Source organism: Mus pahari, chromosome 21, assembly GCF_900095145.1.
Source record: "Mus pahari chromosome 21, PAHARI_EIJ_v1.1, whole genome shotgun sequence".
NCBI lineage: Eukaryota > Metazoa > Chordata > Mammalia > Rodentia > Muridae > Mus > Mus pahari.
The window spans coordinates 34,668,557-34,689,667 of NC_034610.1; the positions used below are offsets into that span (position 1 = coordinate 34,668,557).

The 21,111-nt window shown below is 40.7% G+C and overlaps 1 protein-coding gene across 1 annotated transcript in view; it reads right to left on the reverse strand.

The window, feature by feature from the left end:
- The window catches only part of Adgb (androglobin), a 133,505-nt gene that overhangs the window by 55,208 nt on the left and 57,186 nt on the right, over positions 1-21,111 (reverse strand). The window contains exons 11-22 of the mRNA XM_029533071.1: positions 20,345-20,519; positions 19,400-19,490; positions 14,283-14,412; positions 13,992-14,025; positions 12,835-13,012; positions 12,158-12,221; positions 10,678-10,780; positions 8,531-8,672; positions 6,672-6,786; positions 4,345-4,512; positions 3,067-3,202; positions 2,374-2,511 (exon numbers count right to left, since the gene is read on the reverse strand). Coding sequence (XP_029388931.1) covers positions 2,374-2,511; positions 3,067-3,202; positions 4,345-4,512; positions 6,672-6,786; positions 8,531-8,672; positions 10,678-10,780; positions 12,158-12,221; positions 12,835-13,012; positions 13,992-14,025; positions 14,283-14,412; positions 19,400-19,490; positions 20,345-20,519 — 1,474 coding nt within the window. The remainder of the gene's footprint in view (positions 1-2,373; positions 2,512-3,066; positions 3,203-4,344; positions 4,513-6,671; positions 6,787-8,530; positions 8,673-10,677; positions 10,781-12,157; positions 12,222-12,834; positions 13,013-13,991; positions 14,026-14,282; positions 14,413-19,399; positions 19,491-20,344; positions 20,520-21,111) is intronic.

Below are 21,111 nucleotides of genomic sequence, written 5' to 3' on the forward strand. Positions count from 1 at the left end.
AAGTATTTTAGTGGAACCCAAAGTTAAGAGATTTTTAATTGTGAAGACTTTGGATTTTAAGAAAGATTGAAATTTTAAGAACTTGCGAAGACTGTGGGATTTTTAAAGTTATTTAAGATCTTGGGGATGAATAAGAACTAGGTTGAGGCTTACTAGTGATGTGTTTGTGTCAAGTTGACAAGGGGTCAATTGTACTGGCTAATTTTGTGTCAACTTGACACAGCTGGAGTTATCACAGAGAAAGGAGCTTTAGTTGAGGAAATGCCTACATGAGATCCAGCTCTAAGGTATTTTCTCAATTAGTGATCAAGGGGGAGGGCCCCTTATGGGTGGTGCCATCTCTGGGCTGGTAGTCTTGAGTTCTATAAGAGAGCAGGCTGAGCAAGCCAGGGGAAACAAGTAAGCCAGTAAAGAACATCCCTCCATGGCCTCTGCATCAGCTCCTGCTTTCTGACCTGCTTGAGTTCCAGTCCTTCATCCTTTGGTGATCAACAGCAGTATGAAAATGTAAGCCTAATAAACCCTTTCCTCCCCAACTTGCTACTTGGTCATGATGTTTGTGCAGGAATAGAAATAGAAACCCTGACTAAGGCAGGAACTCTCTCTCTCTCTCTTTTTTTATAAAGTCCTGCCCGAGTTTTCTCATGTTTTGATCAGGATCTGAAATGGGAACCTTAGCATTTGCTTATCTGCCCTGTGCCTGATAGCATGGAGAAGTTTTGCCTGTTAGGCCAGCCAGCTTCTCTGACTGAAACAATCGAGGGTGAGTCATCCCTGAGATTCAGTCAATAAAGACAAGCTGAATGAAAGAACTACATTATGAAATTGCTTGCATTTTTTTTCAGTTTCCAGAATGGGGGAGGGGGATCATAATAGGAATGTAATAGTTACTACTTACAGAAAGAACCACAAATATTTTACCATATGATATGTTTGAGAAATGCATTTGTTTTCTAATGCAAAAAATCATGAAAATCAAGTAATTATAATTTACTTCTATCTCTATCTTGATCTTTTCCCTCCCCTCCTCTTCTCTCTCCTCCCCTCCCTTCCTCTCCATTCCCTTCACTTCCCCTCTCTTCTCTTCCCTTCCTTTCTTTTCCTTTCCTTCCCTTCTCTTCCTCTCATCTTCTCTTCCCTTCCTTCTTTCCTTTCATCTTACCTTCTTTCCTTATTTCTTGATTTGGTAGCCCAGGTCAGCCTCCAACTAACACTAGCAATCCTTTGCCCTCATCTTTCTGACTGCTGGAACTACACTATACAACACCATTCCTTCATTATCAATGTTTTTAATCACAAACTATTTTGTATTCTAAAAACCTTTGGGTATTTAGACTTTTTGCTCCTTAGACAAACATTTCAATGCTATTACTAAATGTTTTCCATAGAGATATTTTTTATAACAAAGTATTTAGTCAAACTAAAATATTCCATTAAAGTAAATTTTTCCTCTCAATAGATCAATGGATTTTACATGATGGAAATGATTAAATATACTTTTGAGTTTTAATTTAATAAAGGTATTACTCCCCACAAATTTATTTGATATACCTGAAACATTTCATATCACAAATATTAGAGCATATTTAAACACATTCTTGCCCCTAACTTAATATCAACCTCATCATGCACAGAAGTACCATCCTTCATTCCTGCAACATCCAGCTACTCCTGTGAAATTCAATCTAGAAAAATACAAGGATCTCCTACCTAGCTGAAGGTGATTAACACTTCAAACTGCTGCAAACAAACTGGGGATGACTAAAGAGAACTCATGACGGATTCAGAAAATTAAGCCAATCATTTTCTCAGTGACTCATGGAACATATATACCCTTTTCCAGTATGTAGTGTGCGATATTAGTGCATGTGTGCATATGCGTGGGATGGACATGCATCTGAGCACATACATGTGGTAGCCAGAAGTTGATATCAGGTATCTCTCTCTGTTGTTCTCTAATTACTTACCAAGGTAGAGTCTACTGCAGAACGTGGCACCAGGACGTGGCTCATCTGGTTAGACAGGGACCCCCACTCTCTGCCCCCCAAGAGCTGGGGGTCTTTGGTTACCACACCTGCATGCCTTTTCTGTAGCATCTGGGATCTGAACTCCAGCCCTCCTGCTTGTGTACCAAGAACTCTTTCTCCCTCATTTTCCCAGTCCTTACATTCGCCATTTCAGTAAATATTTATTGTCTGTGCCACACTGATGACTTCTGAGAATGAGAAAATGATCTCTAAGCAGCTCCTTGCCTCAGAGGATTTCAGTACTTAGTAGAGAAAATTAATGAAGTGTTCTGTGGAGCAGGGGGCACTCTAAAATACCCCCCATTCCTATACACTGGGGTCCATTTCAAGTTTCTGAAAACCATACCTGGCGTTCTGGCTTTCACGAGCAGTCTGACATAGCAACCTTTCCACATAGATTGAATTTTCACTGCAGCAGCTATTTCCTCGGAAGTATACTCCTTCTCGTTTATTGGCGTAGAATATTTAAAGTCCACCCATTCCGCTGACAAGAGAAAGACAAACACTGGATTGGGATCTGTATTTCCTCCTTCCCCCCCCTCCCCGAATTTCATGCCTGCAGCTATGAAAGCCTTCAGACATATAAAATTCCACGAAGGTGGACTGAACCTCCTATTTCACAATGCCCACTGAGCTTAGGTAAAAGTCTGGAGAAGGAAGCTGCCACATTTCAATGACCTGCCTTGGGTTTCCATCGGAAAGGGGACAGAGGCGTCCCTCAGAACTGAAAGGAAACAAAACAATGATAAACGTGGTAAGAGGAAAGAAGGAACTGGGGCGTCCCCTCAAGGGTCCTCAATTCAAGCCAGGCAGGTCAATGACAAGTATAGAGGAATTCTGGGTCCCCAGGAAGTCCATGTGACAAGGGTTAGGATGCTTCCCCTGCAGACCATGGCAGACCATGGTAGTCTGGAGCATCCTGGAGAGAGCTAGAACTCCACGCTTCTTAGACAGAGCTGCTGTCTCTGCTACACAACAGCTGAGCGCAGCCGTTTTAAATGATCACTTCCATGCACAGATACTTAAAATGAATCAGCACCTAAAGAAACATCCTCTGAGAAAGAATCCAGTAAGTCCGTGTCAAAAACCATAGCCCGAAACGCAAACTTGAAGTTTAAAGGAGGCTTGGCTACTTGAGATTTTTTCATTAAACGCCACAATGATATATGGAAAACCTGGAAAAGATAAAAATATTTCTCTCTCTCCTCTCTCTCTCCTCTCTCTCTCTCTCTCTCTCTCTCTCTCTCTCTCTCTCTCTCCCACTCTCCCTCACGCATGCACACACACACACACACACGTATAATTAACAATAGTAGACACTGTAGGTTGAGATATACATAGCAAATGGAGCTAGTTCTTCTTTAATAGAGATTCGCCTTGTCTGTTGAAGAGTATATCTGTAAAATTTAAGTGTCATTGCCAATTCAGCTGATTGTCTGGGATGTATATTGAATTCTTCCTTGATGTTCATACAACAAAATGGTTTCTTTCTCCTCTGCTTGGCAAGGTGCTCTTCCAGGTTGGGCATAGTCGTAGTTTAAAGACTTTGCCAACAGCAGCTCACATGTAAGTAATGATAAATATATTTTTAATGCAAAGGAAAACTTCCTTGTGCTTGTATTAAGCATGATGCATACTATTAACTTACACAAAATTATAGTTTAACTGGAAGCCCTGTGCTTTTCATTCTGGCTATGAAATTCCTCCCTCAAATGGCATGTGATAAGGTAACAGGCATTTTCTGTTGTCACAACTGGATGTTATCAGCACATACAGTGGCGACAAGTGATCTGTGCCACATCCCACAGGGCACCAGACAGTCCCATAACAAACATAATTTAGCCTGAATATTAGTTGCACAGAAGTTGAAAAAAAAAAAAACTTGAACAAAAAGGAACACAAAAGTAAATGCAACCGGATTAGCATTCAGCTGAGGTGGATCAGTACCTCTCAGTTTTTTCCTTCCTCAAGAGATAACCAAGAATATCCTGACTTTCCTTCCTGCAGGGTTTCTAGGAGACCAGAAAGCTACTCAGCCTTAGCAGAAGTTAGTGTTATACGAGGGAGGTTCCTGACAGCAACTTGGACTATTGAAAAAAAAATATCCATTGCCTGATGAATTTCCTTTATGGAAACATCATTCCCAGTGTAGCAAAAACCTCTGGGTGAGTGAGGCTCAGCAGCCCCCAGAAGCCACTATCATATTCTTTTCCTCTAGATTCCTCTCTGCAAACCACTTCCCCAGACTCAGCATTTGGACTAAAACTTTCAGATGGGAGGTGTCCTGCTGTCAGCATTGGAACCAGAAATTGCTTACCCGGAAGTGTTGAGCAGTGAGCTCTTTGTTGTTGAGGGGGATAGGGTAGTGAGTTGCTTGCAGATCCCTCAGAGCTGCAGGCAATTTACCTTTGTCTTTGAAATTAGCAATCACGTTGCCAATAGCCTTCATAATTATTATAGACAGTTCTGTAAATCGATAGCTCTCCTGTGAAGAAAGAGCATGCATGTAGCAGCCATACTCCTGTTTATTAAAGGGCAACTAAGATTGCAAATGTTCAACCTCTGGGGAAGAATATCCCCTGCTTTGTGATTGATTTAAGGTTATTGTATTTGTATAGAATAGAGTGAACTGAGGCTTTTTATTTGATGTGATGGTCTAGGAGACAAGAAACAAAAGCTGGAAGTCCTCTGAAAGGGGAAGCGGAAAAGGAACTCTAGCCTTATAATGGAGTGGGGAAAACTCCGTGGTATTAATGTCCACAGTTAGGTCTAAAGGATGTCCAAGAGTTAAGCTGACAGAGACTGGGATTCTGAGGACGAAAGGTTAGAGAAGATTTCAGGGAGAGAGTTTTGCAAGATAAGGCCCAGTGGGTAGGTTAGCTTGGGCTGGTGCCCCCCTCCAGCTATCTGAGAAACACTAGGAGCTCCAAGTTGACAAGAGATTCCAAGAATCAACCCGTCTGAGACGTCTGAAGGTTGCCCTGGTTGGTGTATATTGGGTAGTGCTTGAGTTGTCTGGAGCAGCACATGCCTACTTAAAGGAAGTTGGAGGAAAACTGACTGAAGCACCTTTACTGTTTCTCTAGGGGGTGTCATAGTCATTGTTCTATGGATACTTAGAGGACTAAGAGTAAGTAGGTCCAGCAAATGTGCCTGGGAAACACAGATGCCTGCTGGGTGACAAAATGTTGGTATACAGGTGCATTCTCATGTTCATGCTTGATCTACAGGATCAAGCCAAGCATCAACACTGAGGGAGGTCTTGACACAGTGGTGGACTACTTAAAGTAAGCCTCTACCCAGAGAAATCATCAGGCTATGTAGAAGATCTGGCAATGACCAGTTATGACTCTGGGGAGTTAGGGTCTCTCAGCTCATGGCCAAGGGTATGCCTTTTGCACTTCCATTAGAATAAAAGCATAATAAAGATGAATCTAGAGTCCAATAACCCTTATACCATAGGAACACAATATCATCAGAGAAATAAGAAATCTCCCAACAAAATAATCATTAGGAGTTAATTCCCCTGCAAGCTGGATAATGCATGGCATCCAAGTATTGTTTTAAAGAAGAATTTGAAATAAGCAGATAAATGCTCATAACCCCAGATACTCTGGAAGCTGATGCAAGAGGACCAGTTCTAGTGCTAGTTCTAGACTAGCCTGGGGTCCATTATGAGCTCCTATCTCCACAAAACCAAAGTAACAAAGCAAACAAACAGACAAATGTTCCAGAATAGTCGAGGAAACAAAGAACACCTGAGGAGATCAACTTGTGGTTGTTCCTTTAGTGCCTACTAAGCAGAATAACAATCTAGTGGAGAAGAGACAGCACAAGCAACATAAGGTAGCCTAGAGGAAGCTTGTAGAACCCTGTCTAGACAGGCTAGGGGACATGAGTCAGTCATGTCTAGGCCATCAGAACACCGTGGAAAGACCCAGTCTTCAACCTTCTTTTCGTTGCAAGGTTTTCTGGCTGCCTTGGAGAATCCTTTGTTTGCACCATCTGGAGGTTTCAGCTAGTTTTCTTGGGTTTTTCTGTTTGCTTATTATGGACTTTTTAGTAAGTCTTTAGAGATGAGAAAGCACTATGTGTCAGACAGCAGAACACAGAAAATGCTTACCTCCCCGAGACACACAGGTAGATGGAGGACATTTTAAACAAAGGGAGGGTTTTAGAGTTCCTGCACCCAATTTCTCTCAGAGCAGAGAAGGGGCAAGAAGAAAGAGGAAAGGAGAAAAAGCGATGGATGCTTCTAGTGGAACTCTCTGACTCCTCCTCATCCCAGAGATACACACTCTAAATTCCTCAGCGGGATGGACAGGAGGGAGCACTCAGATTTTAAGGGATCTCCAAAGGACTTGACTGGTGCTTTATCCCTCTCAAGGACCACTGCATCTACCCGAGGAGATCCTGATAAACATCAGAGACCCAACAGAGGAGAGGGATGCACAGTTGTCAGGGAGGAATTAATTGTGTTTCTTAGAGATGACATCTCACCATTTCTTAGAGGATATACAAATAGTTTAACAGGGAGGGTTTCAGCTAAATAAATAAATAAATAAATAAATAAATAAATAAATAAATAAAAGAATTGAGTTAAAACCTTGAAACCAGAGGTGGCAGGTTTGCTAGGATATTTACCGGCTCAAAGTTGGGCAGTACAATATCTTCATCCCCAATGACAAACGTTGTCATGCTGCAGACATGTATGGCATGCCCCACAGGGGAATATGCGTTGAAGAGCAGCATATGCCGCCTAGAAAGAATAGAAACCAGGTGAAGACCGTGCTGCCTCGGTTACATGGACTTCACCTCTGCTAGTTGCTTGATCAGAGTTTGGAAGCCAGAAGTGAGTGAAGAGTTGTTCTGTTTTCGTATCTTTTTTTAAGACAGAAGGGATAACTACCTAGATTTGCACTCTAGGACAATCAAAAAAGCCCGTGTTTTACTAATTGTAGAAGACGGAAACAATTAGACAAAATGACAGACTTTGACAAACTGAAGATGTCTCCCATACATCCTATGCTGTTTATGAGGACTCTAGATTTTTTTTTTTCTTGTTGAGTACAGGGCTTTGCAGAATCACCAACACATCTTATTTCACATGTGTAAATTCTCTCCCTCCTATCCAGTATAACTGAAAACAGAGATAGCCTCTTTCCTCCCTTCCAGTCCTTTAGAGGATGCTCAAAACACAGTGATGGCTCAGGGCCTTTGTGGAAAGATGCAATTCCAGGACCATCCCCTTTCAATCCCTTGTGCTTGATGTGTAAACTGTAAGATCAGTGATTCTCAGCTTGTAGGTCGTGAACCCTTTTGGGTCAACCAACCTCTTTTACAGGGGTCATGTAGTAGACATCCTGCATATCAGATATTTATATTACTATTCTTAACAGTAGCAAAAGTATAGTTATGAAGTAGAAACACAAATAATTTTGTGGTTGAGAGGTCACCACAATATAAGGAACTGTAGTAAAGGTTCACAGCATTAGGAAGGTTGAGACACACTGAATTAGAGAATTAATTTGATTTCTGGAGAATTTCTCCATACAGAGATTAGACTGAGAAATTTGATTTTCTTTTTTAGATTTTATTTTATTTTTTAGACATTCTGGATGCATAGCACACATTGCTTTAGCATTTTGTTTTGTTGCTTAGGATCTGCTTTCTGCATAGTCTATAACTTTTCACCGATGGCCTATAACTAAAAAGATTGATCTCAGGATAAAATTCCAGTAAAAATATTTTCCATTTGAAGTATGAGACAGTATTCCAAATTTTATATGCTAAAAATCAATACAATGCTTTCATGGTTTTTAATTTCCTTTAAACCGAAAGTGTGATGTGTTTGCCTAGTTTTTTTTTTTTTTTTNANNNANNNNTTTTTTTTTTTTTTTTAAAGATTTATTTATTTATTATATGTAAGTACACTGTAGCTGTCTTCAGACACTCCAGAAGAGGGCATCAGATCTTGTTACGGATGGTTATGAGCCATCATGTGGTTGCTGGGATTTGAACTCCAGACCTTCGGAAGAGCAGTCGGGTGCTCTTACCCACTGAGCCATCTCACCAGCCCTTGCCTAGTTTTATTATAACTAAAAATAACATCTAACAACAATAGACCACAGGTGGAATTCTAGGTTGGTGGGAAGAAATGCCATTTTATAATCTAAATGGCATCCAAATTTAAGCAGAATCATGTAGAATTCTTGTTAAAGAATAGTAAGATTTATGAGAATACAAGAGAAATTATTAACAGATTCATTTTAGAAAATTCTGGGTTAAGCCATGTTCTTTACATATACAGCCCCTGGATGCCCAACCATGATCCTTCCTAAGGTTCTGAGAATATCACTTATTGAAAGGATTCTCTCTCTTTTTCTCAAGAATCCCAATGATAGACAGGTACCTTGTTGAATCTCATGCCAGGAAACAAGAAGGTAGAGTCCCCAGTGTCTACCTAAAAGCCTCAAACATGGAAACATGATGTCAGAGCTTACCCGGCAGGCAGGCGCACCATGCTGGCCTTCGTCGCATATGTGTGAACCCTCAGAACAACACTAAGAGGCTTCAGGGACTTCCAGGTGATGGCTTCAGCTGTCAGGAGTCCAGGCTCCACAGGAGGGCTATCTTTGGTTAAGGCTTTGGGAGAAGGGGAGATGGGTTGAGATATGATCATGGAAGAATAACTGGCCTCCACTTTCATTGCTTTTTGTCCAGCAATACCATATGTAATCATGAAGGTGAATCAGGCACTGAAGGTAGTCTAAAAGCATTGCTGAAATGCCAGAAGCTGCGTATGTAAGTTTGGGAAATGGTGCCTACCTGGCTCTGCCTCCCTGTTCAGTTTGCCTTTCGTACTCATCTCCTCAGAGAGAAAAATTAGCATGAGAAAGTTGGGGAAAGAAGACCATGCAAGGATACTTCATCATAGTCTGCCACTATGGTTTTTGTTTTTATTTTTTACCATCACTATGTACATGATTAGAATACCTTCCAGGAGTCCATTTTAATGGGGAAAATTATGCAATATCCAGGACAGTAGGAGATTTCTGAGAAAGTGTTTAAGAAAATCAAAATATTCTATTGTCTATGTAAGTGTTTGCCTTTCAAATTCAGTCTTTGAATTTATATAAAAGATGAAAGGAAAAAATTTGACTTTAAAGTCAAGTAAGTGCTTCTTTAAATGTGCATCGATAATTATTTTTCACCAATGACTGACTGAGAACAAAATGCATTGTGCCTTTCTTCTAGAACACTCTCAGGTTAAAGATACAAGGCCACAGCATCCTCATGCATGGAGAACTTCAATGTCTTAAAACATGAGAACTTCAGAGCTGTAAGCCAAGTTAATGTATTAAAATGAGATCACTAAATTTTAGAAAGCTTATTAAGTGATTATTTGGTGCCTGCTATGAAACATTCACTATTCAACACAATTAGAATCCATGTTAAAACATGGAAGACCCGACCATTAATGTTGTCACCAACAAAATTCTGGAATATTTGGGACATGTTTATTGAGCAACTCTAATGTGACATGGTTAACCTGAGTTAAAGATATGCTTTAACAAAATAGGCCAAAGGGTCACGGAGTGAGCTTATGTACATGTAAGATGGTCTTGCACAAGCCAGGGGAGTCCACCTAGTAAGTAAGAGGCAGGGAAGGTGAGGGCCTCCTGGAGTTTGTGTGGGTAAATAAGGCCAGGATTTCTCACTAAATCCAGGGGCATAGCTTTCAATGGAAATGAATGCCAATGAGAGCAGAGACCGGAAGAAAGGAGACTTCAAGGTTTAAGGTAGTCACTTATGAGAGAGCGTGGGGGAAGGAGCACCAGAGAATGCCTGCAGAGGAGGGGCTTGGCCACATCAGTGCTCTAAGTGTGGCTGGGCTGGTCAGGAGCCATTTCCCTTTCCCCAGGCATCCAGATGTTCTCTGCATCCAAAGAGTAGGCAGAGTTTAGCTACGCACTGGTACGCAGAGCAGGGAAAGGAAGGAAAGAGAAAACAAAAAGTCTCATTTAGTTCAGAGTCTAGAAATCCAAGGGAACTGTACTAGATTCCACGTTAGCACTCTTTCGACCTGTAAAACACAGCAATGGGAGCCAGCTGTGTGCACAAGGGGCCAAGACTATGCAGAGGTTCCGCAAGTAACAACCTGCTCTCACTAAATCAGATTCTGTCTGAGGCCAGCATTAACCCAATCCATGTGCAGCACTTCCAAGGGCTTAGATGTTTCCCACAAAGCTCTACCACATAAAGATCTCGCAGCAACACCACCTGCACTGGGAGATAAGCCTCCGGCACCACAAGTCACAGAGGAACCTAAAAGGTGTGAAAGGAAAGGATCACCTTGGATCATCGTCCAATCAAGTACCAAAGGACATGAGGATGATGACCAGTAGAAATGAAAAGAAAGGCAAGACTAAGTGTGCCAAAGATGTGAGTGAAAGAATGTGACCAAGAGAGAATTAGGGGGCACAGTCAGCACAGTCCCCAGTGTGGGGGAAGCAAGAGCAAGAGAGGCAGTGGCAGGGCATTCCTGTGTACTGTTTTGTCACCTATATCCTGAATTCTATCATTATACGTTCCTAATCCCACCTGTGCTCTGGACATCCAGACGACCCCACGCTCAGAACCCTCTTACCTCCAGATTCCCCCCAGCGCACCAAAGCAGAAAAGCAAACCAGTAGTTCGATAGGCTTCAGGCTGTCCACAAATAGATAGTAAGGCACCCGCTCTTCCACAAACTGCAAGAAATCAGAACAGGTGCCAAGCTTAGCAGTTCATTCATCCCATCAGTCGCAGGGCAGTTCACAGGCTTCTCCATAAACAAAGATAGGGGAACTGCAGATGCCAGAACTAAAGTCGTGAGAAAGTGAGCAGGCTGACGGTCGAGAGTCAGATCTGGACAGGCGAGGAGACCCAGACTGAGCATAAGGGCAGAGTCAGATGGCAGCGAAAGGAAATGCCTACCAGGGATGCATTTATGCATTTTATAGTGTGGTATATGGTAAAAACAGGCGAACAAAATCCTCTTTTCATTCTTTTCACAAGATCTTCAGAAATATAACCATGGCTTGCTGGTGTTCGTCCAGGGTGGGGTTTTGTTTTGAACATACAGTGAAGTGATTAATCAGACCAGAGTTGTTTGGAAAGACAGTCATGTATGGCTATGTGGTTAGGATTTCAGTGCATTCTGTTGAAAACTATGAGTATACCCAATTTCCAGGAAAATACAAAGGAGGGTGAGTGGGTTGCCAAAGGCATAGTGTGTAGGCAGCAAAGCCAGGGTTGGAACTCAAGCTTGACTCTAACACCGTACTGTGACTATTGCCTTTTTAGTGCTTCCTAACCCCGTGGTCCTTTAGTATAATTTTGAATGGTGGAATAAAGTAAGTATAGTCAACAAATATAATTGCCATTCTGTTGTAGAAGTATGTATAGAAGTGCTACTTTACCACCATATTAAAAAAACAGTTAATATAGGAATGATGATTCTCCAGCCACACTGTGAAAAAGGAAACCTTGTTAGTCAATGAACTATACAATGATTTCGAGAAATGTCTGGTGTGATATAAGACATTCCAAATCACTGCCTCCTCCAATAGTTTTTTTATCAGTAACCATCCAACCATCTATTTCATGTTTCCTTTAAGTTACAACATATTAGGAGAATGAAAGAGTCACATAGGCATGCCACCTTATTTTGCTAAATTGACATCTTACAGGAAAAAATTATGACCATCACTTTATGAAAATAACAGGACAAAGAATAGTTGACTGTGTCACTACAAATGCACATATTTTAAAACAGTTGAGAGGTTTCAAAAATCTGTGAACTGCATTTGATAAATGGTAGCCAACATATATCATGATTTACTAATAGGCTTTCTTCTATGTATCTTACATACATTATCTCAATTGTATCCAAACATGTAGGTGAGTGACTTTTGGGGATGCAAACTAGTATGGCTCATGGTCTGGACAAGGGGTGAATAGAAAAACTGAAAACTAATTATAATTAGACAAGAGATTTAGAAATACTTGAGATATATAAAAGTATCTTTTAATAATGTGATTCTACATAAACCTTATGCATAAAGTGAAAAGCTTAATGCACTTACCTTGAATTCTGATTTTTGAAAATTAAGACAATAAGAAGTTGGCTTGTGGAAAATATATATATGGCTGAAAAAGAAAACATTTATAATTGATTATTGCCATCACATACAGAACTAGTTCCACGTGTTTAGTTTCTTAGACTCAAATAATCACAGGCAAGAAAACTTTTAAAGAACTGCAACATTTGTTGCTATAAAGGAACAAAATTATCTCAGTGGGAAAATTCATATTGATTAAGAAGCATTTGAGGAGGAATGAAAAGCATCCGGCAGGGGTTTGGTTGACAGCGCCATGCTCTGTGGATAGATCCTCAATACATCCGGTATTCCTCCCAGCAGCAGGTGGATGAGGGTGCAGAGACCCATAGCCCCACACCATGGGGAAAGTAAAAAGGAGGTCTCCATTGAGTCCTTCACCTTGGAGATGGGAAACGGTAGTCTGGATGTACCATATCCATTTACTGAACACACCACATTCAATAAAAAGGAAAAATATTTGTATTATACTAACCCCCAGCTGATACTTGCTTTCCTTTTTTAAATGATAGTTAATAGTTGATAGATCATAAAACCTATCAATAAAAACTACAGAAACTGTCCCAGATGTGAGCCTGTGTGGTACTAGAGCTTGGAGCTGATCCATCAGAATCTGGTCAGATGAATGGCACTAGAATACTTACTGAAAGCACACACAAAAGTCTTCGAAGTCTAGCCATATTTCTTTGGCAACCCCTTCGTTTATTGCTAACTCTTCCTGTGACTTGTCCTGCGTTGCTGTAGTCAGGCTGATCAAATCCCTCTCTACACTAATAGCCTCAAGTTGGTGGAAGTCTGCCAAGGCAGGCTCTGAAGGTTCCTCTGGGAAGAAGACAGGACACATCTGTCAGGAATCTTAAACTGTTAAGCGACAGACAGGCTGCTAAAGTTTGAAAAGTGAATGGCAGAGAACATTTCAAATTCCAGTCCAATTTCTGAGAAAGTATAAACAATAGTCACTTAAATGCAGTCCTAAAGTTTGTGAAGGTATGGTTCATGTACTTGGACTTTATAATTCAGGAAACTTAAAACCACTTTGGCAAGTTAGGAACAGGTTCTTTGGAAATTGCAATGTTACAACACAAATTAATTAGTCTATGTGCTTAAAATCATTACAGAGGTCTTCTATGAAAAAAAGGACAGTCCAGAGTTCAGAGGGAACCATGAAAATATGACAGGCCTATTGCCCTGGCGTGTTCAGTCACCCCTTAAACCATCCCTCTGGGTGGTAATGTAACTATAACTTATATTTATCAAGCTCCATCACAAAGCTTACGTAGAATCTTGAACCAACATTTTCATAGATATATAGTGGACATTTCTTTTGGGCTTGAGTTCTGACCAAGTCTTTAGTTACTCACAGGAACTGACAATGGATTCGGTATTTTGACCACAGCATGCATGAAATAAATGGCATGAGCTTGTGGGCACTTGCCTGCAGATCCAGCAACCTTGGGGATTAAGAGCTTGAGACCAGCTTGGACCTTAATGGGTTGTATGCCAGTCTGGGTGATTAGCAAGACCCTGTCTTACATGACACAAAACACCAAAATAAAACATCAGATGACCCTTTTTATCACAGACCCTTAATCCCAACCTCTTCTATTTCTATTTTAGTTTACATTTAACGTACAAAATTGCCACATGTTTCTAGAATGGAGTAGACTAGAATTAGGAAATCATAGGGAATGCTGAGGAGAAGCTAAGGTGGGAGAAAGGAGAACTAAGTCTGTCTAGAAGCAAGAATTTTGTGTGCTTTGATCTCTATGAGAGCAAAAACATGAGAGGATTATTAGTTTACCTTTTCCAAGTATAATTTGCAATGCAATATTGCCCTGCAAAGTGAAAAGGAACAATTATAAGTATACACATAATTGCCCAAATTAGAAATGTGTATAGGTAATGGAAGCCCGAGAGGACATGGTGGACTTGTACAATGGAAGGGTATGCCACAGGTACATAAGGGACATAGGAAGTAGCGTTAAAGGGGGTCTTCACTCTTCCGACGTCTGGTGTATGTACACTTTGCAGACAGGAGATAGCACACCGTTGAAGATAAGCCTCGTTGGTCCAGGCTTGAGCTGGTTGGTACCTGAGACTGGTTTCCATTTATTGTGCTCACTTCCCCTTGGCTGGTACTTGCAGCTAAATCATTCTCCACGAGGGGAGGAAGACTGGATCCCAGCGGTGTTCCTTTCTTAATGACAGATTGGACAAAATGTCTAGTGGAGAAAAAAAAAACCCCACAAAACTTCTGTTACTGTAATTTCTGACTAACAGTGATCAACGGATAAGCTTAGCTTTGTCAACAGCAACAAAAAGGGTGGATTCTGTTCATTTTGTTCTTATTCTTTTACAGAGAAAAATTTAAAAATTACTTCTGAATAACTTATTACACTACTTCCTATTCTACTACCTCATCAGTCAACATGTTGCCATGAAAGTTGTTGCTTTGTTTTGTTTTTCTGGGGCACTGTTTTAAAGATGTGTGTGTTGATGATCAAAATACAGGGAATTTGATTATCAGCATTAGTGAAGTTAGTGGGGTATGTGTACCAATGAAAATCTTGGCGTGGGAAATTTAATCCTGGACTCAAAGCCCTTAGGTTTCTAATTGTGACCTTCACATTGTGTACCCAAGGCAGTGCCTCAAGCACTCATTGACATAGTCCAGACAATATCACTCTTGCATGACTTTGATTGGCACGATGAGATGTTTATCATACTACCTGCATTTTACACAACTGTTTCAAAGATAAAATCAAATTCTACACATATAACTGGGTGTGGAGGTACATGCCTTTAATCCCAGCATGCAGGAAGCAGAGGCAGGTGAATCTCTATGAATTCACAGCTAGCCTCGCCTATATATTAAGCTCTCGGTTAGCTAGACATAGTGAGATCCTGCCTCAAAACCAAAACAAAAATAATTTCTCAACATGTAGCCTTCCTAGACCGACTTCTCCGACTTTCATAGAACTCCCACTAGAGGGTAGCAGAAACATATTTATGAGGCTTCAATTGCCTCATAAAATCCGGAGCCAAGAATGAGCAAAGCTTTGGTTTTACCCTGATGAAATTTCAATGAAAAGAAACCATAGCAGAAGTCATTCTCCATGAGAATTGACTGTATGCTAAGCCAAGAAATCTGGTTGTGTCCCAGAACTGGTTTAGGGCATGTCTTCTGCAAACAGTGCAGTGATATATGACATTCCCATAGCTTTGCCTTTGGCTTTGCTCCAGAGCTTGAAGATGCAAGTGAATTATAACAGACTTCAGCAATTAGTAGATTAGTGGAAGACAGGAAAGTGGTGGTTGCCTGTTTCTGGGTGCTAGAGTTTTATCCACCTTAATCAAATAGTAAAGGTAGAACTTAAAGAAATTCGAGTATGGGAGCAATTTGGTGAACTTGAGCTAAGAAATCAATCCACTTTTGACCGTAGACTCTATTGACATAGAGACGCTTAAAGGCTGGGTACTATAATATAAACTGTAAGAAAATTGGTTCTGGTGTCAAGCAGCTGCAGTTTTATAATGCAAATTAGTATGCAAATCCAGTCAGATGAAAATGATGATCACTATCCAGTGTCAATCTCCTTAGAGGGACTAAAGCATCTCTAGACAGCCAGTAAAGCACTGCTTCTGGGTTTGTCTATGGGGTGACCTCTGCAGGATGTTAACAAGGTCATTAGTGCACTGAGTGGGAATGTTCTGTCCTTGGGGTAGGCAGGCACTGTCCAGTCAGCAGAGGCCTAGATAGCCCAGGACCGCCGAGGAAAGATGGCTTTACTTTCTACCTCCTGGACTATTCTTATCCTGCTCATGGACATCACAACTCCAAGGTCTCTGCCCTTTGAACTCCAGGACTTGTCCAGTGGCATCCCTAATCCTTCAGCCAGATGGAAGTCACACTGTTGCTTCCCAGCCTTCTCTGGTGTGAGATTAAGATAGCTACACTAATTACTTCTCCAGTTCTCTAAATGCCAATGGCCTCTCATGACACATCTCAATCACCACAAACATGCAAGCCGATTAAATCTCATGGCATGCATGTGCTTACATGACGTCTATATCACTGATACAGCTATCATGTAATCATACATGTATTCGTTCTATTTCTCTAGAGAACTTTCAGTATAGAAATAATTGGGAAAACTATGAAGCATTAACAAAAAATAAAAGAGCAACAAATATAATCAACTCCCTGAAACATAACAGAGACATAAGGGTAAAATGACAGAATGGGTCCAGTAGGTTAAACTGATCCAGAGTAAGACAATGTAAGTTAACTTACTAAATTGGCTTTGGTCCCTAACACTAGAAGATTCAATAAGTTGAGTGCTTAAATTATGATTGTTTTTCTTTGTCATTTTATATTTCCACCATGGATATAATCCATCACATATCCTCAGAAAGACTAAGCTATATGTGAAAGCATAAAAGCATCTACCATATCCTGTGAGGACTAATATTGTCAATTTGACGGGAGAACGAACTCTGGGTATGTCTGCGGGGAACTGTCTCTAGTTTGGGTTACACTGAGGTGACATCGCTTTGGTCAGCATCGTTCCATGGGCTCTGGTCCTGGACTGAATGTAAAGGAGAAGAAAGGCTGAGCACTGGTGTGCAGCTGTCCCTGCATTCTGACTGAGGATGCAGTGTGAGGAACTGTCTCCCATCCTTACTGAGCGTGCCTTCCCCACCATGATGAAATGGACCCTCAAACTATGAGTGAAAACAAACCCTGCCTTCCACGAGAAGCTTCTGTCCAATGTTTTGTCACACTAAAGGGAAAAGTAATAATATGTATCTATTATGTAAGCCATTCAATACTTTACAAATATATATTTACTTTTGGAATTAAAATATAATTACATCATCTTCCATCTGGCTTTTCCTCTCTTCAACCCCTTCCATGTACCCCCTTGCTCTCTCTGAAGTTCATGCCCTGTTTTTCTTTAATTGTTGTGATATATATATATAAAAGATTCTGAATGATTTAAGTACCTCAAAATATTTTCTACTCAATATTTACTGAGTAGAAACACCTACTGAATGAACAGTGTTGTATTAAATACCAAATTGTATTCAGCTGAAAATGCGAAGGAAATAAAAAATAAATCACGCAATATTATTCTATATATCTAGAAACCCAACAGTAATGAAATAGGTGTGGAAATAATCAGGGGAGTAAATACAGAAGCATATTTTAATAGCTTCATGAATTGTCCTCTTGGAGACAAAAAAAGCAGGACACACAGCTTCACAAAGGGTCGGGGAATGCTGTACATGTGCTTTCAACGTCAAGTACCTGTGTTAAACCAAAACCCTGTGGCACTGGTTTTAGGAAACAGAATTCTAGGGAAGCCATTAGGATGAAAAGCAAAGTCTTTACAACTGAGATGTGTGCTCTGGGGAGTGTGAGTGTCACTTGAAGCCTGTGAGGAGGCAGAAAGAGGGCTGGGCCAGGAAGTGGGTCCTTCCCACACATGAGGTGAACTGACATCCTGATTGTGAACTTGCTGGCTTTCAGGTCTGAGATATGTTTTTGTTATTAACAACCAACACACTTAGGATACTTTGCTTCCACATCCTGCACTCAAACAGCATAGATATCCAGAAGTGAGTTAACTACCTAAAACCGTAGACACCATTTTGGAACTAAAACTGTAGACACCATTTTGGAACTAAGTAGAGGCTGCAAGAGTTTTGAAGAACTTTATAAAAATGCCTACATTGCTGTTAAAAATGTTATTTTGTTAAAGATGACATTGGTACTAAACTATAAACATGAGAAGAATGTGGGAAAAGCCCCAATTTCAGGGTATATATAAGTGATTTTTCAAGATTATGTCGGTGCAAATATGGAGGGTAAAGCGCAGACTGTTAAAGTCTCAGATAAAATGAGATGCTATGGGACAATGAAGACTGTCACTGTTCCAAAGCTGCTGGGTTAGTTTTATGTTATTCTATTTTGTGAGTAGTGAGTGAGAAAAGAGATTCTAGGCAGGGCATCAGGAATCAGAGGACACCCCCTCATAAAGCTCTTGTTTGGCTGCTCATGAGATCAACTGCCAATTCCATTTGTCCAAAGGGGGACCTACACTGCTCACAGAATATTCTCCCAGACCTTCAAAACCACTTCTAGCCACAAAACTTAGGGCATGTGCAGTCCAGCTACCTTGCTCTTTAAATGTGCCCTCTGTGATTGTCTACTGATACTCCTAGGTCAGAAGGGGCACACAGTGGGAGAATTCATCCCACAGTGCACAAATGCTGACTTTGGCTGACAGCTATATGCAGGCTGGGCTGATGAAACCTGAAGATCTAATTTATATCAAATGGAGAGATAGTTTAGTGGTTTCACTCAAAAATATCCCTCAATTATCATTCACTAGCCCGCAAAATTCCCCCTCACCCTTCCTTAGCACTGTTCTCCCTTATGAGGAGAGCCGTGCTGCTTCCTAGCACACAACTTAAATTTATTTTCTTCTTTGCAAATTCCATACATGCACAGAATTATCTCCATTCCCCTCCTCCAACCACTCCTAGCAATTTCCCCCCATAACCTAAGTCTTCCCTTTTCTTTCTTCTTCACCTCATCCTCCCCTTCTCCACCTCCTCCTCTTCCTCCTCTTCCTCTTTCTCCTTCTTTTGAGAAGCCACTGAATCCAATAATAGCTGCCCATATACATGGCTGTGGAACCATCCACAGGAGCAATGTAACAGAGTCCACACATACAAAGAAAATTGACTCTCCCTCAGCCATCAACTGCCAATAGCTCCTCTACTAGATGGGGTCTGGCAGTTATCAGTCGGACCAAAAGCTCATGGAGTCTCCTCACAGACAGATGGTAATGAATCATACACCCCACATAGCTCAATTCTACCTTGAAAAGAATCATTCCTTATAAACCCAGTTACTCACAGGCTAGTAATTCCCTGTGTCCTTTTGAAGGGATAGCAAATATTTACTCTCTAATGCTCATACATAAAAATATAACCCAAAGTATTTGATAATAAACGAGATGATGTCATCAGGGTCTGTTATTCCCTCTAATAGTTGTGTGAATATACCTATGTGTTTGGCTTCCATATCCTTCCAACACTCTTCCCATTAAGTGCGATTTTTTTTTTTTTTAATTTAACCACATACATCTCAGATGCAAAGTTAAGAAGAGGCACCAGTGAGAAGGTCGCATAACTTACGTTTCTGTTGGAATCGTAAATGGAGTCATTCTATAATTCAAAAATGGACTCGAAATCTCAAGGAACTGCTCAGGCTTCTTCGGGACAGCATCTGAAAAGTTGACAGGTATGATGCACACTGCCAGAATCCTTCCGATTCTATGGCAGTGCCAGTGAGAACACATGTTTATCCAGGGCTTTCAGCAGAGGTAAGCAAGAACGAACAGAGACATTTCAGTTAGTTGGAACCGTTTACAGATCTTGCGAATATCAGCTTTCTTTGGTCTAGAGCCGGTTCCAATTATGGCTGTGCATGGATCAGTGATATGAAATGGTGACATTTCACAAGTCTTTGCCTTTGAGGCAAAGTTGACTTTTCATATAAATCTTTCCTTTAAAAAGAAATAGTGTCCCTCAATTAACCTCCCCCAGCCAACCACGTGGTCCATGGGAGCTACCACAGAAGCAGAAGCAGAAAGTGTCCTAAATAACAAGGAAACAGTGTGCTGAGAGACGACTGTGGCTATGCCTAAGTGTTAAGCGAGTTTAGAAGTAAGAAATTCATGGTGAGAAAGGAGAGCAACACACATCACCGCGGTGGACCCTGAAGCTGGACAAGAAAAGAAATAAAGCTCAATTAAGTAGCAAATTCCTCTATCATTCAGCATTTTCCTTCAGAATGAAAGTCTCTTCTTGTTATTATTAGTTTTTTAGTTTACATATTAAACCGAACAGAAAGAAGAAAGAGAAATATACAATAAGTCCTAGCATAAGCCACTGACACTGGCAGGCAGAGTATAGTACACATATACCCTTCCTTTTTAAATAGATAATTTGGACATAAGAATTGAGCAGCTTTAGGTGCAGGACTTCATGGTGTACCTCAATACATACCGTAATCCATGGAAGAGAGTGGTAAGACCCCAGAGAAGTGTCAATCAAGTTTCATGGCAACACAGCACATACCTTGAGCTTCATCCGTTATCACTGTTTCCTTTTTATGGCGAATGAGTTTCCAGGCAGGTAAGGGAGGAGGTTTGGGGGGTGACACAAGAGGGCAAGACCTACTTCTGGTCACCAGCACAGGATGGCTACAGATGTGAGAAAGACCATATTCCCTAAGTTTCTCCGCAGAATTCGCCTAAGAGAAAGAAAGAGGATTTGAACTCTTTCATTGATGCTTGTATTTAATAACAACACTTTTGACAATACAGAAAAGGGGGAACGCCCATGTTCTTAACTCCTTAATAGAAATGACACTACCATTTCTATTTCTTTGTATCTTTAAGTTTGCCTGAGACACTGGCTGCTTATTAAAAAGGAAGAAATTAGGCCGTTCTCAAGCTTAAGTTTCAGTGAGAATATATAATCGCTAGGTATTGCTTTTCTGTATTGAAGCTGTAAAACAAGTTCTGATTATCTAAAAATGAAAAAAAAAACTTGATACTTATTGTCACTTAACATTTTAAAATGTTTTAAATGCATTAAGGAGTTGTGAGGTGGCAAGAGTGGTGAAAAGCTGTGATCTTTTAATAGGGGGTTTTCCCTCAGGAAGTCCCCATCATTGGAGGCAATGGAGACATTGACAGTGGGGATAGAAGCTGCCCTGGTGGATAAGTCTCATAGTCAGACATTCAGCTCTGAAGCCATTGGGAATAAGTCAAATCATTATTCCAAAAGTTACTCCCTAACTGCTGCCTGAAATGTGTGTGTGTGTGTGTGTGTGTGTGTGT